General features: G+C 38.1%; 1 protein-coding gene across 1 annotated transcript in view; it reads right to left on the reverse strand.

Moving 5' to 3' along the window:
- LOC129765615 (tyrosine-protein kinase-like otk) overlaps positions 1-25808 on the reverse strand; it is a 191195-nt gene extending 165387 nt beyond the window's left edge. The window contains exons 1-5 of the mRNA XM_055766027.1: positions 25802-25808; positions 21849-21980; positions 21363-21524; positions 3501-3589; positions 2847-3422 (exon numbers count right to left, since the gene is read on the reverse strand). Of these exons, the coding sequence (XP_055622002.1) occupies positions 2847-3422; positions 3501-3589; positions 21363-21524; positions 21849-21980; positions 25802-25808 (966 nt within the window). The remainder of the gene's footprint in view (positions 1-2846; positions 3423-3500; positions 3590-21362; positions 21525-21848; positions 21981-25801) is intronic.
- Between the last annotated feature and the right edge of the window lie 2064 nt (positions 25809-27872).

A 27872-nucleotide genomic window follows, 5' to 3' on the forward strand; every position in this document is an offset into this window, starting at 1 on the left:
CCCTGATTACACGTTATTTCTCTTTTTTGTAGCATTTGAAATATCCATTCTACAACAGTTTCATCGAAATTACGCTGTATCATAGCATTTCTCATTGAATTGTGGGATGCATTGTCAAACGCTCCTTCAATATCTAAGAACGCGGCTAGTAGCAACTCTTTGACTTCAAGTGTTTTTTCAATTTTCGTTACTAGTGTATGAAGTGCTGTTACTGTTGATTTTCCTGGCTGGTATGCAAATTGAAGTTTACTGAGTGGTGTCGATTTCAAGTATTGCGATTTGATATAGTCATCAATTAGTTTCTCCATTAATTTCAGCATAAATGACGAAAGACTAATAGGCCTAAACGATTTTGGACTTTTTTTATCTTTTTTATTAGCTTTGGGAATAAAAACAACCCGAATTTGTCGCCAATTCTTTGGTATATAGTTCAATCGTAAGCTAGCTTTGAACATTTCTGTTAAGCAGGGCACTACAGTTCCTCCACTTTTCTGGATCATCACAGGACGGATCTCATCGCTTCCCGGTGATTTAAAAGGATCAAATGAATTTATTGCCCATTCGACTCTTGCATGAGTGAAAATACAACTCGCTAGATCTTGCTTTTCTGCACTGATCATTTTATGCCCAGGTTTACTGGTATTATCATTGAAATCTTCAGACGGTAAAGTGTGATTCTGTTGCAAATCAGTATGTGGATCTATGGAAGTCGTCCTATCACTCAAGACCGGTAGCGATCCTGGAAAATGAACTTGCATCATTAAACTCAAGGTCTCCGATGCATTAGAAGTGAACTTTCCGTCCTCTTTTTTGAGAGTTCCTAAACCATTAGAATGATCTTTTGCCAAAACTTTTTGTAATCTTGCAACGACTGGAGTACTTTCAATGTTTTCACAGGTGTGCCTCCAATTTTTACGTTTAGATCTTCTGATCTCTTTATTATAGGCAGTGAGTGCTTTCCTATATTCATCCCATTGCGAAGTACGCTTTGCTCGGTTAAACATTTTTCGAGCGTTTTTTCTTAAATTTTCCAGCCTAGTATTCCACCATGGTACAATTCTGTCTGTTGATCGTACCTTGACTGGGCAGCTCTTATTGTAAGCTTGAATTATTTTTGTTGTAACATAAATAGAGGTTTTTTCGAGTTCCTCACTAGTTTTAATACTTTTTTCTGGGAAGCTACCCCCCACCGATAGATAGGAATAGTAAAGTTCCCAGTTTGATTTTCTGGGATCCCTGAAAGTTTCTCTAATAATGTTATTCACTCTATAGTCAAACATTATGTGTTTGTGATCGGACAGCGATATTTCTTCAGAAACATGCCAATTAAATATGTTTTCAGAGAGAGTATTACTGCAAAATGTCAAATCCAAAACTTCCTGCCTTATGGAGTTCATAAAAGTACAGTTGGTACCTTCATTACAAATATTTATATTATTGGTTGTCAAATATTGTAATAAACACTCACCTCTTGTGTTAATGTCTGTACTGTTCCATATCGTATGATGTGCGTTTGAATCGCACCCGATGATGAATGCTTTATTTTGAGATCTACAAAAAGATACAAATGCTTGGACTCCAGGGGGAGGCACTTCGTCTACGTCTCCTGGAAAATATGCAGACGCCACACAGATTTCTGTTCTTCCACGAGTAGTAGGAATTTCACAAACAACCGCTACAATATCTCGTTGTATAAATTCTGTAATAGGTAACATTTTAACGTACCCGTTCACAAGGATAGCAGATCTTGGGGACTGCTGTGTTTCATCATATATCAACTTACACGATTTAGTTTCAATACCCAATATTTTTCCGTTATTTGTCCATGGCTCCTGGATAAAAGCAATATCTAGTTTGCTTTGTATAAATCTCTTGCAAAGTACAGCGCTTGCACCCTTTGCATGATGGAGATTTATTTGGATGAACTTTATATTGTCGTGACTATTGAATGTGATGATCGTGTATTTGATTATTGGGTACTTCTTTCTGTTCCCCAGAAAAATCATTGCAGTCATTGATCATCCGATTTTTGGCTTCCGAATTGTTCTTCGAGATAGTCCGTCCAGTACTTTTGACCCTGATCTGCCCTGGGACATGTGATGTAGTGTCATTTCCATCCACCTCATCGTCTCCAGTTGTAGCACAGGTTCTTGCAATACTGTTAGCCTCATCAGTGTTATATTGAGTCTTTCCAGCACGCTGGACACCGCTTGGTCCTGGAATATAATGGACAGTGGTGTTCTCACCCACTTCGTGTTCTCCAGTTTCGCAGGTCTTTTTTACACTGGTTGCCTCTAAATTTCGATCAACCTCCATTTTTTCCAGTTCATTTCTTTTAGGGATTTTTTTCCTAATAGGAGCATTCTCAAATTTATAGTCTAGGACAAAATCGCTTTTTTTCAGTGACTGCATCGATATCCGATCGACACTAAAAACAAGTTCTACATGGCGCTTGTTGATTATTTTCCTCATAAATATTCGCCAGCTATCAACAACTAAATTTGCATTCTGAGCCTCTAGAAGAGCAAGAATTTCTTCATTGCTGTCTTCTGCGCTCATCGGAAAAAAGCCAACTAACGTCTCCGGTTGAGGGATTTGATCTTCATCAACTGCAATAAGCTCTGCCCCCACCCATGGAACTATTCTAGAGATCACACCTTTGATCCAGTCATATGTTTCCTGGTTTTTACAAATCAAAATCCTGGCCTAAACAAGCAATTCCCAAACTTTGGCTTCACCTTTTCTTTTCGCTGTTCTACTACTTTGTTGAGAACTGCTTTTTGCGTTACAAGAAGCTGCTGCATTGTTAACTCTGAGTTAGGGTAGTTCTTTGGAAGTATGCCTACCTTAACACTGTTGATCACATCCCTATACGATGGCTTGTCCTTACCCTCTGTTCTTTGGGGCTGTTCAGGGGATTTTGCTCTAGTCGGATTCAAGCGATGTTGGACTGATCCCCCATCAAGAGACAGTTTAGATCCCGGGACACGACCCTGTTTTTTAGGACGCGGATTATCGCCGCTGCTATCACTATTATGATAGCGCTTGGTTGGGTTCGAGTTTGGTGTCACCAAAGGTAGCATAGCCAACCGCCGTGCCTCATCAGGAGTGATCCCGCTTTCAATAAAGCGTTTGAATCGCTTCTTCCCAGCCCCACTTAGAGGTTTTATTGACTCACTCTTCAGTTTAGTGCCTTTTTGGTCCTGCCTGAGTAGAGTAGTCGCAACCTCCAATGGTGGTTTCGAGATTATAGTGATTTGTAAATTGTTATCATCAGAGTCACTTACAGTTTTATCAGCATCATCTCCTTTCTTCTCCTTTTGAGGCGTATTCAGGATGGACGACGAGCAGGAAAGTATATCGTCATCCGATATACTCTGCATATTTCCCTCTTCTATATCCATAATTTTGTTGTATTCAACCTGTTCACAAAATAGCCAAATCTATTGAATCACTTTAGCAGGAAACCAATAGCAATGACAAGCCGAGCAGTTGTTTACTATTATCTGCACACACACATACACCGTTGATATGTGCGAGATATGATAGTAGTACCAAAAGGCCTTTTGCGATTTATCGAGCAGATCCACTAACAATGGGCATAGAGCAAACGGTAGATGGTACCAGCCCCACCTCCCCCGTTTCTTGCTCTATTGTGTCACAACTTTTCGTGCAGTATCACTACAACTTATGATCGTAAATTTAATCAATCACTCAACTGATCTACACCTGCTTGCACAATTCCCGTGACCTGTAGCACTTTTTCTTCCTTTCCGAATATCACGCGCGAATAGTATATTTCAATTGACACGGTTATTCGGTTAGTTTAAGCGAGCTCATATAGTTACGAGTACATACAAGAAACTGTTTTTCCAGGGCATCCATTTGATGGATCAAAAGAGAAAAAAAAAAGATTTTGAACAATAAAAAACTCAATTTAAATGCAATTGTTACACACAATCACAGTCCTATGTCAAGTGCCCCTAGGTGCAAACCCATCAACTTTTACTCGTGTAGGTCTCACTACTAACAATTTGTGTAATTGTAGTCCAGGATGTATAAAGGGCTATAAAGTTATTACTAAAATGTTCCGGACAACGTGGTAACGAAGGAGATAATGCTATTTTTATCTATAATATATTTTTGTAGTCATAGATGGATTTGACTCATGCTTATATTTATGTAGGTCTTAAATATTTAGACTTGTGTTTAAAAATGATACATGATGACTCTTTGTCTTCTTCTGCATGATTGAATGAACATGGGAAAAGGGTAGTAATATAGCAAAGATTTTGAACAATGAAAAACTCAATTTAAATGCAATTATTACACACAATCATAGTCCTATGTCAAGATCCCGTCCGTGCCCCTAGGCTCAGACCCATAAACTTTTTTCACCTGCCACTTGCTTTTTTCCTCACCAACAATTGGAAATAGCTCCTGGTGCAGTGCAAATTCAGAATTAAATTTAGAAGAATAAAAGCATAACCGACAACAGACTCAGATGATGTGATCGATTTCATAGATGGCGTAGCGTGACCGGGTGACGACCGGGGCGGTGCGATGATGGGCATCGTCCTGATTAATTAGGGCGGCTTTCAAATGTCTACGAAATGTGGCTTCCAAATGTTATTATCTGTAGAAAAAGCTCACTTTCCAAAACTTCATTGTAGAAATTTGTCAATTTTTGGATCTATGTTTCCTGTTACTTTCTAAACAAAACCTGGACTCTTCTACTTAATCCTACTGACATAGGTGGGGCGTTGTCGAAATGTTATGAATGGCTTTTGTTGAAATCTAAGCCATCACTTTCCAATTGACGAAGGATGTCGTCAAAACTTGATTCATTTAGAATCCGGAATCACGAAATCAGTTGTATTTGATTGAATAAAGGTACAAAAATGCAGATAATATATTGTTGTTTTCAGAAAAAAAAAAATTAAAAAACTATTCTGTAACAGTTTTGGTGAATTTTCTTACTTTTCTTCGGATTCCCTCCATCAAAGTTTGGACTCTGTTGGTCAACCTCAGCGGCCTTTTTCTTCCACGCTTTGGCACCCTTCTTCAATTTCCCCTTGACAATTGCCCAATATCAATATGTCAAATCAATCAATATACCCAATATCAAACTCAATCGAGAAGATCGAGTAGAATTGGGGCCAATTAGGAGGATTGTGTCCCATTTACCCGAAAGACATTATCCCGAACCCCAATCATCCGATTATAAGAAATACCCGAATGCGACAGATACCCGAATGGAATATCTACACGAATGAACATTTACCCGAATGCATCATTTATCCGAATATCACATCTACCCGAATGTACAGGGCGGTGCATAAGTCACGCAACCGATTTGCACAAAAATAATTTCGTATAAAAAAAATGTCTCACTATACAAAATCTTTATTCTCGAATAAAAAACGATACAAAGTCGGCAACTGAACCGCTTAGGAACCAACACGCTTGATAGTTGCAGCGCGATCGTTATTTTTTTTACTTCAGAGATCGTTGCCTGACTTATGCGCCACCCTGTACTATTAACAGATATATTTAATTAGAATGTACTTTTATATTTAATTCGGATAAGCGTTAATAAAATGATTGTTTCTTCTATGTATCGGGTCCTTGCCCTGTGGACTGATTCCTACCTCTCAATTACTCGGATGGTAAATTATTTTGAAAATACACTTCACTCAGTTTAACGTCAATTACATAACCTTGATTTATTCACAATATCAACTACAAATACGAAATCAACTAGAAAATCCCTCTTTATGTACAATATTTTACACCAGTTTGGGAATAGGTTTTGGGTTTAAAAATTGGTTTAACCTCCTAGGCTTCCTTGATTGTAATGATCGGGGTTCCTTTTGGGTAATGGGTGCCTCCTATAAAACCTTTTTAATCTTCTATTCCTTTTGAAATCTATCCTCAATAGTTACAATACATTCCCTTGTATTAATTGTTTTTATCCCTTTCCTTTCTTGATTCTATTTCCATGTTGATGTATAGGTGAGTGAAGTTCGGAAACCAAATGATTCGACCTATGCAGCAAATGTTGTTGTGCCGAGGGGTGCACCGAATTGAATTCGCTCTTGTATCCAACAATGTTCACATTACAAAGTTATGAAAGAGATATCAGGCCAAATGAATGAAAAAAAAGTATTTACGTATTCTGCTCGTTTCCAAGTAAAATAAACTAGTATTTACTTGAATTCTTACGAATAACAGTTTACTTTACTGATTTCTTTTTCGTGTTTCGAACATAGCTTTCACTTTGTCAAACATCTGTCAACAGATTGTTTTGGCTTGTGATCCACAGAGTAAAAATAATACCAGGTATATAACTTCCCGATTTGTCTATGTAGTAGTAGGCAAAGAAAAAAAGCAAAAAGCTGACCATCGAATGAATGTATCTCAACGACCTATCTATTGGAAAATGATAGAAAGATATTCTGCTATTGTTTTGGCATCGCAGGACGTTGAACTTCGATATTTTTGCTGAAGTAAACAAAAAGGGATCACAATAATATTGAAGAAAAATCACATAAAAACTCTCAGATAAAAACTAGTTTTACAACGCTCCACCTCTGGTTTCCCCATAGTTGGATAGAAGGGTTCTTGTTAAAAAAATTAAGTTTTCGTGACTAAACCTATACAACTGCTTTAAATTATCGCCATCTCCCGCTGTGCGTAGTTTGTTTAGTTTTAATAATTCGATTTTTCGCATATTCAGGATCGATGCCACAAACTAGTGGAAACGGAATGTTTGACGCGTCATGGTACATGTTAATTTGTTTAACTATGAGCGCAAGATGGCAGCATTGAACATAAATCGGATATAAAGGGTGTGTCACATCAAATTGCATCACGGAAAAAACGCTGTAGAAATTCGCCCAGTAGACCGATCCTTTTGAAAATTTTAGACAGTAAAATAAAAACTATTAAACAATTTTTAGCATTTTCTTTTTATTCATACTTCGAGCCCAAGCCCGTATGCTCGCACCTTCCTCTTTACCCTGTCCATAAGGTTCTGTACAACGTCAGGTTGTAGTTTTTTTTTGAACAGATATCCATTTTCTCTTGAATTCCGCCTCCGATTTGACAACTTTTGGGTTCTTCCGGAGGGCCTGCTTCATAATCGTCCAATATTTCTCTATTGGGCGAAGCTCCGGCGCGTTGGGCGGGTTCATTTCCTTTGCCACGAAGGTGACCCCGTTGGCTTCGTACAACTCCAACACGTCCTTTGAATAGTGGCACGAAGCGAGATCCGGCCAGAAGATGGTCGGGCCCTCGTGCTGCTTCAATAGTGGTAGTAAGCGCTTCTGTAGGCACTCCTTAAGGTAAAACTGCCCGTTTACCGTGCCGGTCATCACGAAGGGGGCGCTCCGCTTTCCGCAAGAGCAGATCGCTTGCCACACCATGTACTTTTTGGCAAACTTGAATAGTTTCTGTATGCGAATCTCCTCCGGAACGCGGAATTTGTCCTCTGCGGAGAAGAACAACAGGCCCGGCAGCTGACGAAAGTCCGCTTTGACGTAGGTTTCGTCGTCCATTGCCAGGCAATGCGGCTTCGTCAGCATTTCGGTGTACAGCTTCCGGGCTCGCGTCTTCCCCACCATGTTTTGCCTTTCGTCGCGGTTAGGAGTCTTCTGAACCTTGTATGTACGCAGGCCCTCCCGCTGCTTGGTCCACTGGACGAATGAACTTGACAAATTCAGCTTATTGGCGACATCCCGGATCGAACTTCTCGGATCACGTCTAAACTGCTTAACTACGCGCTTGTGATCTTTTTCACTGACGGAGCATCCATTTTTGCCGTTCTTCACCTTCCGGTCGATGGTTAGGTTCTCGAAGTATCGTTTTAGTACTCTGCTGACCGTGGATTGGACGATTCCCAGCATCTTACCGATGTACCGATGTGACAACTCCGGATTCTCGAAATGAGTGCACAGGATTAATTCACGACGCTCTTTTCCGTTCGACGATATTTTTCCAAATTTACGAAAAATTGACAGTGAAGCATGGCCAACGTGATCTATACACCCTTATCTGATTTTAAAGCGAAAGTTGAAGATATAATTCCTAAAAATTAAATTTCTACAGCGTTTTTTCCGTGATGCAATTTGATGTGACACACCCTTTATCAAAACGAATGAAAGTGTTTTCAGACGTGAAGTAAACACATTATAAATTCTGTTTTCTTCATGCGAAATCAGGTAAACTTCTATTTTCGAAAAGTGAATACTTAGTTGTAACAGCGAAAAAGACGAATTTGTTCATTTTGTCGGCAGAGCAGTTTATGAGTTTTAACCCTTTCCCGTACAACATCGAGTCTCACTCGTGGATACTTGAATAACATAGGGCGCTAGAACGCTCAGCAGGCTAGTGAAATCACATGTGTGACGGGGTTAATAAACGGAAAAAAAGGTTTCTGCAGGCACTTTTCCCTATACATTTTCGTGTCCATTGTCTTGTTTGTGACGAGAACCTTGGTTTTCCGTCCACAACTGCAAATCCCTTGTCATATCAAGAACATCCTGGCAAGTTTATCAACGAAAACGAACTTGAAATTTAATTTAATATGGACGTCTCGTCCGACAGTTGCGTTATATAAATTCAGGCTTGGACGTGCGTTTTTTGATCCCCAGATTTTACTACCAACTACCTTCGCTTGTGTTTGACGGGTTTGCCTTAACTGTTCTCAATAACTTATCAAGCAAGTTGAATCAAACTTGGCAAATAGAGGATTTAGGGATCAATAAACGTTTCTATGGTGGTGCGACACTCCTATCCCCTCTCTAAGTGGGTGGGGGGGTCGTCTAAAATAAATTTTGGGCGGGACAAAGTTTATCGGGTCAGCTCTATTGACAAATGAGAGTCATCCATTTTATTTTTTGGACTTTGAAATCTTTGTACAGGCCACTCTGATAGAACACGTTCCGTTCCGTTTTTGTGGAAGAATCGGAGCGATATTCACTCGATCATCGGTTTATCAAGTCAATTATCATTTTCAAACTCATAAAATTTAGTTTGCAGTTGCGCAATATATTCTTTGTTCACCAAAATACCAATGAAACGCGCTATATAACAATATCAATTAGAATAAACACTTAATAATCTATCAAACATATTGTTCAAATTTAAGTCCGAATTTTAGTTTCCTGCAATATGATTGTGAAGACATCTGAAAAAAATCTCCCGGCATCCATAGTTTGTAGCAGCTTTATGTCGAATGTCGTCAACCAATAAATCGCGTAACTTTTGAAAAGGTCAAAGTAACAAAGCTTCGTGTAGTACAGGTCGGACTCGATTATATACAGATCGAAAAAAATTTTTTTTTTATAATTCAAATAAATAGAAAATAAAATGAGTCAATGTTAAATTGAAAGTTAATTGGCTATTACGAGTACAGTTAAGTGAAAATCGTTATTTTGGTAGCTTTTAGTTGAAGATTCATCTGGAATTGTTTCAAATGATATTGCAGCGAAATTTAAAAAGATAGAAGTTGGGAAAACAACAAGAACAAATTCTAGAGCGGTTAGAAGGCTTCAATTTGGTTGATGGAAATATTCATGTTTATTTTGTATTTTTTGGATAAAATTAAGAATAACACCTTAAAAACCACAAACATTGAAGTTTTTCACTTTTAAAATATTACTTCAATCCATTAATTTAAAAGTTTCACAACTGTATCTTATATAAAATTGTTTTATCTTTCAAATGGAAGCAAGAGAATTATCCTACGTAGCGTAATTTTTGAATTAGAGCCAGTTTAAGGCAAACCAGGGCCGAACAGAGAAAATGTTCAATAACCTTGTCATTGTTGGAATTCGAACATCAAATATGATCCTCTATCACATTCTGAAATAATTAAGATTTTTTATATAAGAAAGGTATTTTATGACTTTAAGGGGATGAATTGAATTTTTCTTTTATAATCAAAAAATGAAAAATATTTATATAAAAACAAATAAAAAAAACTATTTTTTTCGACTCGATTATATACAGGATTCGATTACATACAGTGAAAAGAAATCGAAGACTATATAATATAATGTACATATATATAAAATATTAATTAACCATTCGAGCAGATCAAAATAACGTTTCCCACCACTCGAACATTACTGTGAAACAATAATTGAGCATCTTTTCTTCTAGAACCTAGAAAATACAGTTTTATTATGATAAAACTTGAAAAATCTTGAGGACACGGTTTATGTTTGTAGTTCACTGCACCAAACCTAACATCAATCCTCTGTTAGATTCCTTTCTACTCGAATTTTAACTCTTTTTTTAATTTTAATCTACTCGTGTTTCTTTTAACCATCTTCGTAGTTGTCTTTTGCGCAATCACTAAGAATGTGGAATAAAGAAAAAAATTCGCCTATGAAGGGCGGATTTCTATATTAGCAGGTCCAAAAAGAACTTGAAACTATCGAGAACCAGAGCAGAGGGCCCAAAGCCTCTAAGGAGGACGGTTGTAATAGCTGTTATCCATCGCAGTTACGTAAAGAAAGATACTCTCCACCTTTGCAATTGAAATTCGATACAGAGTACGCGTGATTGATAATGGAACATATCGGTGATATTGGTTTTAGAGGAGTTCTCTCGGTTACCTTCTCAGGTTTCCAACAGTTAACTTTCCACCGTCGCGAATGATGCGATGAATATATAGCCAGTTGAATTTATTGTACAGGTTTTCTTTTTCAGGTTACATAAAGATAATCTTTGCAGCATGTTGTGACACATGATATTTTCAGATTTTCATTTCGTCGAATGGTCTATTGATGTAAACGGAAAGAAGATTACTTGGGATTTATATTCATATCAATTGAAGTCAATGGAGCACATTGACCTTATGATCTTCTGAACTTTAGAATGATGTGGGGTACCTGTAACATCTGGTGTTCATTTAAACTCAAAGCGCGCATAACATGCCGTACCATTTTGGGAAAGATTTATGATTTTTGCACCAGTCGTGATTGAAATGGTAGATCAATTGGTCTGAACCTCAGAATGTTTTGGAGGTCCTAGAACATATATTTGTATAAGCTCAAAGACAGTGTTGCTGCTTGGGTAGGCACCACATCGTATTGCATTCGTAAGTGCAAGCAAGAGAAAAATAACACTGAGAGCGTGTAAGAAAAAGAAGAACTATCCAACGTAAATACACTTTGAATCGATCGAACGAAAAATGTCAAAAAACAAAATTGGTCAAGGAATAGGAGGGAAAACATTTATGCATTGTGGATTTATTTTACATAAAATAAGCAAAACTGCTTATTACACATATGAAAAACTGGATAAAACTGGACAATATTTAAAAAAAACTGAGAAATTTTAGGGTCTAACTGTTTGACTGGATCTAGGAAAAAACTGCAAAAATCCAGTTTAACCTGGAACATTGGCAACGCTGCCTCCGACGCTCGAAACGTCCGAAGTAACAAAGCAGTCAAAACAACACAAAGTCGTACTTCGGTCGTTTTGAGTTTTCGTTTCTTACAGGTGTTGTTATCGATTTCAGAACAATTCAACGAGTGATAACAATAATAATCTGTCTTTAGAACTGTGGTGATGTTTGGTGATGGTGATATTTGGACTGTTGTTTAGTAGTTAGTTTTAAATTCTCATCGTGCAACGTAATATGTTCAATGTGCAAACGCAGTCAGTCAAAACGTACAATGTAACCTTTTTTTTCGCTCCAAGGCTTTAAATTTAAGCTCAAACCACGGAGCAGCAGTTACGATTGGTTTTTCAGAGTTATTCTTGATTGTTAGCGGTGAAAATAGTGATAAAGAACGATACCTTTCAAGACAATTCGCGGAGTAATGTTCGGGTCTTCAACTTCGTTTTTCGTGAGTTGACGAAAATGTTACATTGGACCTTTTCAAAAGTTACGCGAGAATTATTTGATGTTGTTCCAATCATCAAAGAAACGGTGTCGCCGCATACAATAGCCGTGAATTTCAATGAAGAAAGCATGTCTGAAGATAGTTTGAAATTCTGAAATCTTCAATCAAAATCATTGATTGATGTTATTTGATTACATGAAACGGGTAGTTATGATCCTTACACATTAGAAATATTGGACAATCAACGGTTGTGATATAGAAGTTTTTTAAACGAAACATCATGCAAAGCAAAGCGTTCGAAAGCACAAAAAACACATTCCACTGAGAACTGTGACATTTTTAACTACCCTTCTGAATCATATTTCGGACGTTTAAGGCATATGATGCAGAAAACAAATCTCAACTTTATGCATAGGTATTATTTGGTTGATATTTTTAATAAATTAGGTCAATATGCTTTTAAGCTTTCTACCTTGGTACCTATTTGATTGAAAACATAAAAAACATCGAATAAAATGCTTTTCAAATCAAGCGAATGAGAATCAAACATCGGACACCATTTATAAAAAAAATCAAATTTCGGACAGATTGAATTCGAATTACTTTATTTTGTAATTTTTTGAACGAAAATTACATTACACTTGATTATATTTTATAGTCAACTGCGAAACACTTACTTATCACAGTAACATGATAACGATGATGAGAACTGATGAAACACGTGAGAAATTTAAATATTGATGAATGGGTAAAATTCTATGTTCTCACACTAAGCAAAGGTAAACACAAATGATAATGAGTGGATTTGTGATTTTGGGTGGATTTTTTCCTACTATGTAATAATTTAAATGTAATTCTCAAATGAAGTGATAGTGAAACCAAGGGATTACTCTAAAGAAGCAATTGTGATATTAATTTTATAGTTATATCATCAGTGCATTAAGCATTTTAAATATTAGAACAAAGTGTCCGAAATATGATTCAGAACGGTATATCAAGCTAGCTGTCATCCATGATTGATGTGTGACGAAATGATACAATAGTTTGGGATTAAAAACGCCGAGACTTGCGGATGGACGAAAAAATGGCCGCATATTACACGCTGAAATATAATGCGAACATGTTCACCGATTTTACACGTCGGGCAAAGCCCATGTCAGCGAAACTATGAAAAGCCCACATTCTCACGCTTCTCCAAATGAATTCAAGCTTCAACGAGCACAACCTCCGTCAAAACATAATGAAAATTAATTAAATTTCCGGAAAAGCAATATTTCCACCAGAGAAACACGTTATTTTTTCGGCGAATTTGTCGGATCGAGGATGCACTCAGTTTTTTTTCGCCTGCAGCGTTTCCCTTTTTGCTATATTTGCCCCCGGAAGGAGATTTCTCACTTCCGAGATAAATGGATTGATATAGGTATGCGTATGAAAGCTGCGCACAGTGGAGAGCATTCACGTTCCGCCCAGTGATGATGAGCGCTGTTTCTATTCACCACAATATGGTACCTAGAGCTTGTGTAATTTCCACAAACGATGGAACTTGAAGCCTCCTAGCGATGCTGTGTGTATGTCCCGGTATGCCCCCACCGGGGGATGCTCTTTTATTTTACTGCAATTGTACCGGTTTTTTGTCCTGTGTATTTCAACTGTTCCGCATTTCTCGTTTTTTATTTTTTCTACAAATGAGCCCAGCGATCCGAGCCGTAGCCGTGGTGTTGGTGGCACTTGCTTGCCCCCAGGAGCCACCGGAACAGAACATGAACGTTTGCTGGAACCATTTTCGCGAATGTGTATACAAATTACATAATAACCATTTTGCGCCTTTATTCCGGCCGGTTGATGCTGATAACGATATGCAAGTAGTACCTAAGTGCAGCGCCGGTGTCTGAATACGGACGCAATTCGGTGAGCGGAATGAGTTCACTGCAGACGATGACGATGACGACGACATTCCACTTCGTTCAGAGGATGCACCGAGCCAGAAGTGAGCTGGGGATATACCTACAACTCATCACGATCCATTCCTTGTCATTATCCTCTTCACCGTCATTCACGCAATTTTTGGAGGACCATCGGTAGTGTGGAGATGATGTACGCTGTCAGCTAGTGTAGATGCTTGGAGTGGATTACTTTATGGCTTTTCCAATTTCACCGAGGACACTTTTCATTAAGGATGCAGCGTTGCTTGTTCCATATTGTGGACCCTGCAATTTGTGCAAAACTTGAGGCTTACATTACCTTGATGAGTCAAGTAAACCATTAATGATTATGCCTTTTAGCAAATAATTTTTTTGCTCCCACATATTAAAGCATGTACTTTCAAGCTTAGTTGGAAGTTATGCACAGATCAAATGAGTTTTTGGTGATATCCTTTTTGTCTGTAGAAGTTTATCATGTAAAATCATAATCGGCATAAGAAAATTTCATTGTTTTAGTAGTAATAAACAAAATGCGTGATCGAGAGACAAATCGTTGAAAGTGCTTCAAGAAGGCAAACCAGGCTATAGAAGTATGGTATTGAAAAACCGGTTCGACTTGCTTTGGCGAAAATAAGGATATCTATTCCAAAGTTTAAGCTGCTATCGTACAATCGTACAGATCTGAGATCTGTCCCAGAATGCCGATTTTTGAAAAAAAAAATTTCGAGATGACACTAAATCTCGACGTTTCATGCCATTTTAAGACATTTGGCATCAAAAAAAAAATCGAAAACCCCGATTTTCTGACCGCTTTGCGCCACTTTCCTTCAATCCCACACGATCTGTTAATCTCATGTTGATTAACAGATCGTGTGGGATTGAAGGAAAGTGACAACCCTTTGACACATGATCACCTATTGATCAGCATTGGACGCAGTGGGCAAACTATTCCACTAATCAAACCGTTGATCACAAAGGGAGTGGGTCACTCCATGAGAATATCTTCAACTGATAGGCACAAAATGACTAGCGAAGGTTAAGAATGGTATTCTAAACAGTCTTGTCAGCTTTCGGGGTACGCCGCGCTCATCCATATTTTCTCTAGATAGCATACTAAATCTCGAGTCATTTAATATCTGGACACACTGTATATTTTACTGCAGCGCTTCTGGATCTAAAATGTTGCGACAGCCGTTTCATTTCGATTCAAAGAAGTTATACGCAATGGAAACCGCGAGCCGAAAACTAATTTTGGACACGCACTTCGAAAATCCGACATGGTTAGGTTCAAGAAGTAGTTCAAATTGACTAAATCGACCGTTTGCCGCGGTCTCAGATATTTCCGTGAGTAGCATTGTTGCGCCAAGCGAATTAACGAAGCCTGTTGATTGCATATTCGAGCTAAACTTAACAACGAACATTAAATGGACGGTTTAATGACTGTACAGTCACGAGTAAAATTGATTTTTGCTAGTGATTACTAGCTAGCAGCACACTATCGGTGAAAATAAGTTAAGTAAAAGTTATTCGTTGTTTTTGTTTGCGTTTACGTAACGAAAACGTATTTTCGGCGCCAGCGAGATATGATTGATTCCACTCTGAATAACATTGGGACAGGGAAACCAGCCGAAAAACAAGTAGAGTGGGTAAACGCAAGGGATAGCAGCATTAAAAAATCAGGGTGGTAATGTCCGGGGCATATCCGGGGATAATACACAATATACAGTTATATTACAGCATGACAACGCACCAGCGCACACCACTAAAACTGTGGATGGCGCAATAAAAACCAGTAACTAGGAAACACTAAAGTGCCCGCCGTATTCTCCGGACCTGACCCGTCAGATCATCAGCTTTTTGCTTCAGTGCGCCATGCACCGACAGCACAGCATTTCGCAGAATATAAAGATGTCGAAAAATGGGTCGGCGAATTATTTTCTTTGAAACAAAAATAAGGATTATTAAAAACTGATCAAACGTACCGTTTTTTCGAGATTTTTTTATTGTCCCGTCTTTTTATCAATTTGTACCATTATTGCGACGCATAGTTATCATGTTTCGATTTGTACCGGTTTCTGTGACGGTCCCCTTTTGCTAGCAACTTTTGTTCACTTCACGAAATCTAGAGTTAAGCTTTTACCTATATTATCGCCACTATAGTGCATTTCAGTTGGATCTACCAAAACGGCTCACGTCTCTCATTAAACACCAGTCTTCCATGTTTCACAAAAAATACTGCGTCCGGGATAAACATGTCCATGCTGTTCGCAGTTTTGTGTTTGAATACAAACATGATATTTTCGTACCTATGTTTGAAAATGTGACATGGTTGTATTCGTAGTATGTTTGGACATACGATGTTTAATCCTAATGTTTCACATGCTGTTCGAACATGGTGTACAGTTTCTCTTGCATTTTCACCCCAAGCACTGGCAGTGCGTAGAGAAGAAGAAGCGAATCGGACACCACACCACCACCACTCAACGCGTGGTGTGTTGGTATGTTGACATGGAAAAAAGGATTTCCTATCATGACAATGGGTGCTTCGTCTAAAATATTGGGCAAATAAAATAAACCTATTTAACTGTTTTGAACAAAATAAACGTCGATTGATATCAGAATTTTTCACATGTTTTTTTATATATTGAACTCATGTAACATTCGCTATTATTAGCTATTTTAACAAGTACTAAAATTGAATAGAGCTTTAGCTTTAGAGGTTTAGCTACCCACAACAAATTTTGCATTATTTCCCTAATTTTAATCGAATATAAAGTACCAGCATTATTCAGCAGTGACATGTTAGGCGTGACGCTAACCACTCGACCACGGGAGCAACAATTTTGGCTGGATCTTTGAACACAAATGGCCATGTTCGCGACGAACGCGACCCGAGCTACAAAACGAGCGAAGAAGAGATGAAGAAAAGGTGATGCAATCGCATGCACACATAGCATATGTAGCTTTTAGTTTTTTCCTTCATTCAGTTTGTGATAACATCGAGAAATTAATGGTGTGTTTTAACCGCTGAAATTTCTCTGCTGGTTCTGCTGTGTGCCGCTGAAGGTTGCATCTAAAACTAATTTTTGGGTATTTATTTTTTGGACCAGTATTTGTACGACGTCGCCCGCTGTGCTGTCGGTTCCCCAGACTTCAATTGCAAACATGCACGCAAGAAAAATCTCATAGAAAGCTTCTTTCTATTCAGAGAGTGTTTTCTTTGCACGAAACCAAGGATTATTGAATCAGACTTGCAAAATGTGCATGAACTCATAGACTCTTAGTTCGTGCAACTTTTGTAATGCGAACTAAATTTCAAGTTCGTTTCTGTGAAAAAATATTCTACGAAGAAATGTTTTGGGATGAATCATTTCTTTCCGTATATGAAAAGAAACGAAACGAAAGCAATGAATACTGCGACACAGTCTTTCATGTTTCACGAAAAACACTGCGTCCGGAATAAACATGTCCACGCTGCTGTTCACAGTTTTGTGTTTGAGTACAAACATGATTTTTTCGTACCTATGTTAGAAAATGTGACATGTTTGTATTCGTGGTATGTTTGGACATACGATGTTTAATCCCAATGTTTCACGTGATGTTCGAACATGGTGTACAGTTTCTCTTGCATTTTCACCCCAAGCACCGGCAGTGCGTAGAGTAGAAGAAGCGAATCGGACACCACACCACCACCACTCAACGCGTGGTGTGTTGGTATGTTGACATGGAAAAAATGCTTTTCTTTCATAACAATGGGTGCTGCATCAAAAATATTGGGCAAATAAAATAAACCTCTTTTTCTGTTCTGAACAAAATAAACATCGATTGATATGAGAGTTTTTCACATTTGATATCATTATTTAGTGCACGCATCAATTTATATATTGAATTCATGTAACATTCGCTATTATTAGCTATTTGAACAAGTACTAAAATTGAATTATTCAGCAGTGACATGTTAGGCGTGACGCTAACCACTCGACCACGGGAGCAACAATTTTGGCTGGATCTTTGAATACAAATGGCCAATACTGCTTGTTCGCGACGATCGCGACCCGAGCTATAAAACGAGCGGAGAAGAGGAGAAGAAACGATGATGCAATCGCATGCACACATAGCATATGTAGTGCAGTGTAAGTGTAGCTTTTAGTTTTTTCCTTCATTCAGTTTGTGATGACATCGAGAAATTAATGGTGTGTTTTAGCCGCTGAAATTTCTCTGCTGGTTCTGCTGTGTGCCGCTGAAGGTTGCATCTAAAACTAATTTTTGGGTATTTATTTTTTGGACCAGCATTTGTACGACGTCGCCCGCTGTGCAGTCGGTTCCCCAGACTTCAATTGCCAACATGCACGCAAAAAAAATCTCATAGAAAGCTTCTTTCTATTAAGAGAGTGTTTTCTTTGCACGAAACCAAGGATTATTTAATCAGACTTGCAAAATGTGCATGAACTCATAGCCTCTTAGTTCGTGCAACTTTTGTAATGCGAACTAAATTTCAAGTTCGTTTCTGTGAAAAAATATTCTACGAAGAAATGTTTTGGGATGAATTATTTCTTTCCGTACATGAAAAGAAACGAAACGAAAGCAATGAATACTGCGACATCGGGTGATATGTTTGTACATGATGTTTTGGAATAATAAACATCGTGTTTGTTTTCACATGTTTATGTTTGTGAATCATTGTTCGTGTTTGGGATAGACATTCAACACTAGCGAAAATCATGTTCGAATTCAAACAAAAACATGGAATTTTCACATCGCGTGGACACGTGTAATTGTTTTTCGGAAGACTGTTGAACACTATAGAAACGTCAACAACCGTATTTTCAGTTTAAAGACAAAATATTTGTGATACTGTCTTGTTGCACAGCGGCTTACCTTGTTGTAAGAGATGATGTCTCTGCCACTAAAGTTGCTGTCATAAGGATGATTTTAGTAAGAATTTTCAACATAACGATGAAAAAGTATTTTTTAACAGTGATGTGCAAAGTGTTTTATTTAAGTCCGATTCAGCGCGTGGAATGGTAAATTGACGAAAGGCTTTTTTGCCGTAATCACTGACCGTTTATAGATTGTTTAAAAAAAAGGTTTTGTTCTATTCTCCGAAGTGATTTTGCTCTTGAACTTCGTATCTAGCAAAAGCGTTGTGTGTGACATCAGCATTAGGAGAGATTGCTGACTGCTTGCTAGTTAGATCTAGACTTAGTATTAGAAATCGCGAATGGTTCATTTATACTCAATAAGTTATAAACGGCGAGGCTAAGTTGCAATATTCTCTCTCTCTCTCTCTCTCTCTCTCTCTCTCTCTCTCTACAGTGTCCGTCCGAACGCTGCATTTGCATTTCTAGCGAGCGATTTTCGTACTGATTATTCACAGTGGTATAAAGTAGAAAGCACAGTAATGCACCAGAACAGATTATATTTAGTGTTTGCCTGGTAGTACCGCATTATTTGAAAGGATTCTTCCACGATGAAAAAAGTAACAACGCTATTATAATTGTCAAACTGAACTATGATCTGGAAGTTATCAAATTCTATGATAAAATTTCTGAAAATCATAATCACCTTTCCAAAGTCCCATCAGCATCTGAATATTGTTTCAATTGTAGAGAGTAAACCAGATTTATCTTTGAACGATTAATTGATTGGTTTCACTCCCGGTTTCATTCACACAGTCCGAAATCAATTTTCTCTGAATGTATTATGAATAATGTCTCTGTGTTTTTTTTCGAGTTTACGTGCCTCGTTTTACTCCTGAAGTATTTGATCGGTTGTGTACCATTCATCCGAATACCACTCACCCGAAACACGTTTACCCGAAACACGTTTACCCGAAACACGTTTACCCGAAACACATTTACCCGAATCTAACACATACCCGAATGACATTCACCCGAATGTAACAAATACCCGAATGCGACAAATACCCGAATGGAAATGTACCCGAATGCAACAAATACCCGAATGCGACATTTACCCGAATGCCACATTTACCCGAATGCGACATTTACCCGAATGCTACATTGACCCGAATGAGATGGGATGGTTCCGACAAATCAGGATTTAATCAACAACATGAAAAAGCAACAAAAATACGAAGTGAAATTAGAAATTGTAATGAGGAAATTTGAAAATGATTTTGATGACTTTGCGGAGTAATTTTTTAAAATGAGTATAGGCACAATTGACATGCTGTCTTCTTTCCTTTCCGTGTTGATCTTTAAGGCCCTGAGACCATTCAAAAATGAGCATGGGTTATGGATGATTTCGATAACTAAGCAGCTAATTGAAACATAAAAATATAAGCATAAATGCTATGACAATATGAAACGAATTGATAAAAACGTATTGACCACCGCAGCGTAATGTTTATCATGAATTTATTAATTCGTGATGAAATTTATTCTGAGGTCTACGTAATGGGGGCGAAGTCTCCATTTAACGAGTATAAGGAACCGAGGCGGCACCAAGCCGCCGAGGTGACGCAATCCGAGTCAGCCGCCGACCCGCCGTCGGAAGCGGCGGCCTCTCGCAAGCAAACCTGTGTTCCATCGATTGCCCGATTTGTTTGAAACATAGGAGACGATCCTTTAGTTACGCATACGGCATACGTTTACCTGGTGCATTACGGTCGGTGGCCAACTCAAATTTCATCACCTTATCGGCTTGAGGCAACCTCGGTTCCTCATCTTCGTTAGATAGGGATTTCTCCCCCATTATAGTGATCTCGGAATAAATTTTATAGCAAAACAATAAATTCATAATATAAATTGAACTTCAGTGCCGTAATACGTATGTACCAAAATTGTAAGCTTTCTTTAAAGTGAACGGGTTGCGTCATCCATAAATAGATAAATTTCATAATACGTTATAAAACTGCATTCTTTCACTTTTTATTATTTTGAAAAGGATTTGATCCAACGCCGCTATTTCCCAAATTGCACTACCCACGAAAAATACGAACCTTTTGGATGGAAATGAATGTACAAGACAACTATGATCTATATATAACATTCATCAGAAATAAATATACAAATACTTCCTAATTATAAAATTTGCGTATTATTCGAATATATCCTTCTTTCGAGTAAGTCTCGCATTTGGGTAGATGTTACATTCGGGTAAATGCTACATTCGGGTAAGTGTTATATTCGGTTGAATTTTCCTGAGAGATGAGCGAAATGTGAAGAATCAAATGGGGAATGCTTCGAATAAAAATAGTGGTTCTTCCGAAAATTATGTGTTTTTTTCTTCGAAAAAACGGCCAAATTCTTCTTACGATGTAAGTATATATGTTTTACATAGTTGATAGCTTTCAAACAATGAGTGACGTGAAACGATTATGCATTGAAATCTGACAACGCTGGGTCGATTCCCGCATCTAAAAAAGCGACCAAATGATTATATCAATTTGTAAAACTTCCATAAAATATAACACAGATACCGAACCATATTACATTCTCGTCCAAAAATGTGTAACGCAATTTCGCAGCTCCCAACTTCGAATCAGATGCAAATCAGACGTGATAAGAGAAAATAAAACAAAACTCACAGAAACAGAAAGAAAAAGAGCACTTACGAATGATGTCCAGCATGGCCGGCGGCGTTGCGACCCGTGCGCCCGATGATTTGGCCGTTGCCAGGCACACGTAATCCCCGCTGTCCAACCGCTGGGAGACACTGTTAATATGCAGATTGGAACCATTTGAATACACACGATGATCCAGCCGGATGGGATTGCCTGTGGGAGGAACGGAACGGAACGTCAGGCAGGAGACAAATGGCAGGGTCATATTATAAAAATTAATGTTTCGTAGAGTGGAAGAAACATGACTACGAGGCCGCGCCGAGGCCGAGGAAGACAAGGTTCACTGGTGCCTGTTCGGCAAAACGACGGCAAAAAGGGACCGTTTGTCTCTCTGAGCCAGCATTTCTGAAGACAGGAGAAATTGAAATTGAATTCAAAATCAGAAGTTTGAACAAAATAATGCAAATTCTTGTGCTTCCTCGGAAAACTCTTTCCACCATACACACACACACATATACACACCAGCCAGAAACTTACCATTTAAAGTCCAGGAAAAGTCGATCTCATCGTCGAAAAAAGCTCGACACTTGAACACAACCGATTCGCCCTCGTACACCTGGATGTACTTTGGCACCACGGTGAACTGGAACTGATAGCCCCGGACGAACGCTGTGGGAAAAGAGAAAATTCAAATTAGTCACCACTCAAACACAAAGTTTTCCCGCCACCGACAAAAACCGCACCCTTTGGCATGTACCGCCCCCATACCACCCTCCTTCCAATCAAAACTGACAAAAGCGACGACGACGACGACAACGTCCTCATCATCATCATCAGCAGCAGCATCTTGGAAGGGAAGCAGTAAAATGATGTTGACTTACTCAAGCTTATCTGAAAAAGGAATACTTTTCACGTTTTCGGCGCGTTTGATATTTATGTGCATCGACTTGATACACGGTTACCGGCGGAAGTCTGATTAGATGAGAGCTTATTTCTCTCCGTAATGGGTGATAATAGATTTTTACGATCACTGCGATTGTGTACTGATACACGCGAACCATGAATTAATTCTCTCTCAGGTGTTTTTCGGGTGCTCAAGTCAGATGTGAGGCAGGTTTTTAACGTAAGAATATTGACACGATGAGGATGATACTATCGATAGTTATGTTATTTGATGAATTTGATTCTTTATTCGCTCGGATTACAAAGATTATTACTTATGAGAAATTTATTTCGCAAATAATGAACTTGGGAATATTCAAAAAGCTAGAGTCTCATAACATAAGAGTCACTCCTTCATAAAGCTTCCAGAAATACATAAGTAGTCACCCTATTTGTTTTTATTTAAACTAAATTCATTTTCAACTGGCTCAGCAACGAAAAGCTTCAATGAAACGTGTTTATGAATAGGGAATAGCCTCTATGAGTAAAACTATGCAAATGTTCTCTCTCAGAAAGGAATAAAACTCTATCATCTTTAAAAAAAACGGTACAATATAAATATTTATATAACAATTCTTATGGATTTTTTGATAGTGATAACCACCTCCTTTAAACTGAGTATTGCGTACATCTGGATATTTTTTAGTTCTGTAAACAATAATTAAAATATAGACTGAGGAAAATAAAAAATCAACGAAATAGCATGGATAGAGTAGCCAGAAAGTGGCGGATCGGAAAATATGGCGACTTTTTGCAAAAATTTTCGATTAAAGATAACCTGTCATTTTTATATTCAGAGCAATACCACACAATGTGATCAATACGCGCAGTACTACAAAATGTGTAGTAACCTATACCACAAATACATAAGATACTCAGCCCTATTCTGTATTCCGACGGATTTCCATTTCGTTCGAAACCGTTATTTCGTCCGAGTTATAATTTCGCATTCCCCATTTCAAACGTTTTGTCCATTTAATGTTCGAAGGAAACAGATCGAACGGAATACAAAAACAACTCGAACGAAATACAGCATGGAATTTTATCAAGTCGTTCGAAATATTTCGAATCGATCGAAATACAGAATAGGGGTGACTATCACTAATATTTATTCGAAAGAGAAGTGTATTCGACGAATAACGATCAGACATGAATCTGCACACTACCCGTATGAGATCACGATAATAATTATATACTTTGAACCATGATTTGAGGGAAACTCTAGGAATGATAGAATATAGCCACCATCCTTTATAACTTCCATTACAACTTGTCCGCCAAGATTCAAGAGCTCGTTCACGAGTAAAATGGAGATATTTATCAAAAACAATAGGCTTACGTGTGGCTCTTGAAACTGAGCAATCACCCAAAACGTTCTGGACTCTGTGTCCCACTCACTTATACTGCTGCCTGTATGAGAATGGGCGTTATCGACTAGGTTAACATTATAAACTAGTAGTAACACACATCCTTCTCCTCCCCAAAAAAAAAGCAGAAGGAGGAGTAAACGATAATATAAAAAATGTTGTTGATTGACGTCCTTCCATTGATGCCTTGCATAAGCACAGAAAATTTGCCTAATCAATTTTCAATCACAGCAACTAATCTAATCAATAAAAACGCAAACAATATGTACGCGATAAAAGTTATCATTTATCAACTGACGGAGAACAAAGTTGGAAAAACATACGTGAAGTCATTTGAGACATTGAATACAACTGTTACGGAAATTCCGAGGCCACTCATATAGATTAATGCTCCAAAAGTAGAACCTGTTCTACTGCTATGCCTTGTGCCTTGTTCCAAAAAGAGAGATTCAATTATAGTACGAACATGTCGTTGCATTCATGTTCCCAAAGGCTTGAATGCATTCTCGCCGTTTCTATCTACACTCTGCACTTTACTTTCATAAAGAGGAATAGTGTTCGCAAACATTTTACTCAATCGTTCACGTTCACGATCATTCGAGCATAATCTCCGTATATGTTTACTGTTTCTTATAATCACTTCCGAAGGCCTCGTTCGTCAAAACTTCACTTTTTTATCGCGTCGATTTTCCACACTGTTTAATTCATTGTTTGAATACCCACTGTTGTACTCTTATAAATCCTGCGATTTGTAACTGTGTTCGGTTGCTCGTGCCTACTTACCTTCAAAATATGTACAAGCCCTATAATCCGAAAAACTATGAAAGCTGTAACAGATGGAGTTTCGAAAAATTAAAAAAAAAACATTTGAGCCCAATTCTATTCGCTGCAGTGCGGTCATCCCGATCCGCTACCGATGAGTCTCGTCCAAGACCCGTCATCCCGATCCGGTGTCGACGAAATCTCACGCGGTCATCCCGATCGGCTATCGACAAATTCCTGCGCAGGTATCGCGAGCCGATACAAAATATTGCACGGCCAATTTAGACCGTTGTCAACAAAACCCTGCGCCAGTAATTCGACCAGCTATCAATTTATGAAAACGCGGTCATCCTGCGTGACCATCCCAGACCGCTGCCGACTCAGAATAACAAATATATTATGGGTTATCAGGAGGAATGCATAACTTCTATATAAAACTTTTCAGTACGCTAAACGACCACAAACGGCCGTCAAGAAAGATCGGTGGAGTCATCACACGGTACGGTGAGCTAGTATCCAGCGTAACGACTCTTCTGCAGCAAAACGCACGAACAAGTGCATCTACAACGTCACAACAAATCGAACGTGGAGAAAATTATGGTTTCCGAAAAAAAACAAACATAATCCATGTGAAGCAGCACACTGTCAGCATTGCCTCAAAACGTACACAAAACATTCAACAATCTTGACAAGAATACTGCAGTCATAACTATTTGGCGGAAATCGCCTGGAATACCATGCACATAAACGTTCATTGACTAGTCAAAATTACGACAGAACGATTGAACAAAATTGAAGAAATGGTCTGGAAATCAGATCAAGCAGATGAGCTTTCCAGGGTCAGAAATTCATGATATAGCGACATTAGTTTAGTTTGAGCGCCTAGGGTTAGCTTTTTTTAAGTTTGCTATCACTATCCTCTGGAGTCACAAAGTCTAAATATTTGAATGAAAACGAGTGAATAATTGTTCTACCCAAAAGATTGAGTAGCAATTGTGCAGGATTGTGTTTTCTTGAAAACATAACCATCTCTGGCTTTTCAGCAGTAAACTCAATACCCATTTTACAGGCACAATCAACCAAATTATCAAGAGTAATCTGCAAAGGATCATACAGATCAGTACTGTCTTTGCCCATTACCGACACCAAACAATCATCTGCAAATTGTCTCAAAGTACAGCTTCCTGATGAACAAACATCAATTTCATTTACATAAAGAATAGTAAATGTAAAGAATTGGACTAAGGCATGAGCCTTGAGGAAAAACTATGTAGCTAATTCGATAAACCTGACAAAGAACTATGGATAAAAATCATATGTTTTCCACGCAAAAACTATTGATTTTTGGAGAAAACCCATCTAGATTAGAAACTGAATCCAACGCACCTTTGATACAGTGATAGACTTTCAAAAACTCACCTTGCATATTTGAAAACCTTTCTCAATTTCTGGACTATTTCATCAAAAACTACTACCGTAATTTGATAGACTTGTATATTAACTATTACTCTTTAAATTAATCAACAAGTTTTTCCATTTTTGTTAGATTTTCTTAACTTCCTTACATGACTTCTTTAAAGTGTGCAAATGTGCGATGGCAAAAATAAAAGCCCACCCCCAACAAATTATTTAGAAAAAACTTCAAAACATTTGAGTAACCCCTCAGTTCCACATGTTATGACTGCTAGGGCTGTGCGCTATTATTTACAACCTTTCAGTGATTCAGTTGACGCGATATAAACGAAGCGTTGTTTACGTTGGCACATAAAAGTAGCTTGCTGTTGCCTACGCAAAGAGTTTTCAGCGAAATTAAAATGTGTGGAGGAAATTCAGCATGCAAGCCCGAAATCTTGTTGTTCAGGATCATTTGCAGCAGATTTCACAGCGGAAGATTGCACAGAACTTTGCAATAAGCCGGGGAGCAGTTCGTGAAATTGTGCACAAACAAAAAGCTTACGGTTCACTTGCTGACATATCCGGAAGAGGTTGTAGTCGGAAGACCGATAGACCGACGTATCAACGAATCATCCGAGAAGTGAAGAAATCTCCAAAATTATCAGTCAAAGTCATTCAGGAAAACCTCTCGTTGGAGGTATTGGCTAGAATCGTACGCCGCAAACTAGCCGAGTATGGGCTCAAGCGCAGATTCACAAAAAAACCTCCGTTTCTCAGAAAGAAAAATTAACTGAAACAGTTGGAATTCGCCCAGAAACATGTTAGCAAAGACTTTTGGAAGAAAGTACTTTGGACTAACGAATCGAACTTTGATCTCTGAAACAAGAAACTGTGCGAAAGAGTGTGGCGGAAGGATGAAGAAGCTTGCTTGCAGGCTACGGTCAAACAGCTTAAGAACAACCTGAAGGAATCGCTTGGAAAAACTGGCCTACCAAACAGCTTCGGTTTCCAACAGGACAACGACCCGAAGCATACGGCTAAGAAGACCAAAACCTATTTACGTTCACGCAAAATAAAACCCCTTGAAATGCCTCGAAACCTGTGGGCCATTCTCGACAACAAACTGGTGAATGATGGTGTCACTAATAAGGACACTTATTTTACGGCTCTTCAGAAGGCGTGAAACAAACTCAACCCTCAACACCTCCAGAATTGGGTCAATAGTATGCCCTAACGTTTTCAACAGGTCATTGAAGCTTTAGGAGGCCACACTAAGTATCGATGCTTTTAACTTTTTTTGCTTTTATTGTGTGATTTGTTATTTCTCGAGCTCGGGCTTTGATTCTTGTTTTCTATTTTTATTTTGTGAATTTTATATGATGAAAATGCAATGAAAAATATTGGTTTTATAATAAAAACTAATGAGATTGCTATTTTTACTTGGCAAAATTGTTTTTTACTCAAACAAGTTGTGAAAATCATAATCTAATGCTGTTTTTAATACAATGTAAACAACAAATCGATTTGCTAACGAAACCGCACAACTCTAACTGTCATAACATGAAGAAACGACGGGTTACTCAAAGGGTTTGAGTGATTTCAATATTATTTATAAAAAAAAAGCCCACCTCCAGTTTTTCTTTGGTCAACGCATATTTGCACACATTAATAAAGTCATGTAAGGAAGTAAACGAAATCTAACGGGTGTTGAATAAAAAATGAGAATTTTTTCAATCACATATAAAAAAAAATTTTTTTTCAAAAAAAATTGCAAATCTTTTTAATCACTTGAAAGAGTAATAGTTATCAAACAATTCTATAAAATTACGGTAGTAGTTTTTGATAAAATCGGCTAAAAATTGAGAAAAAAAATTCTAAGCATCAAATCTGGGCCTTTTTTATGCCTATCACTGTATCTAGGAACACGGATGCCATTTGTTGCTTTCTACACAAAGCGATGTCAACCTCCGATGAAAGCAACGCAAGGCAATCATTAGTTCCTTTGGCTTTACGAAAACCGAACTGCGAAGGTGAGAGAAGGTCGTTAGATTCTATCCAGCTGTCTAAACGACAGAGAATCATTTTCTCTAATAAT

Source organism: Toxorhynchites rutilus, chromosome 2 (genome assembly GCF_029784135.1).
Source record: "Toxorhynchites rutilus septentrionalis strain SRP chromosome 2, ASM2978413v1, whole genome shotgun sequence".
Classification (NCBI taxonomy): Eukaryota; Metazoa; Arthropoda; class Insecta; order Diptera; family Culicidae; genus Toxorhynchites; species Toxorhynchites rutilus.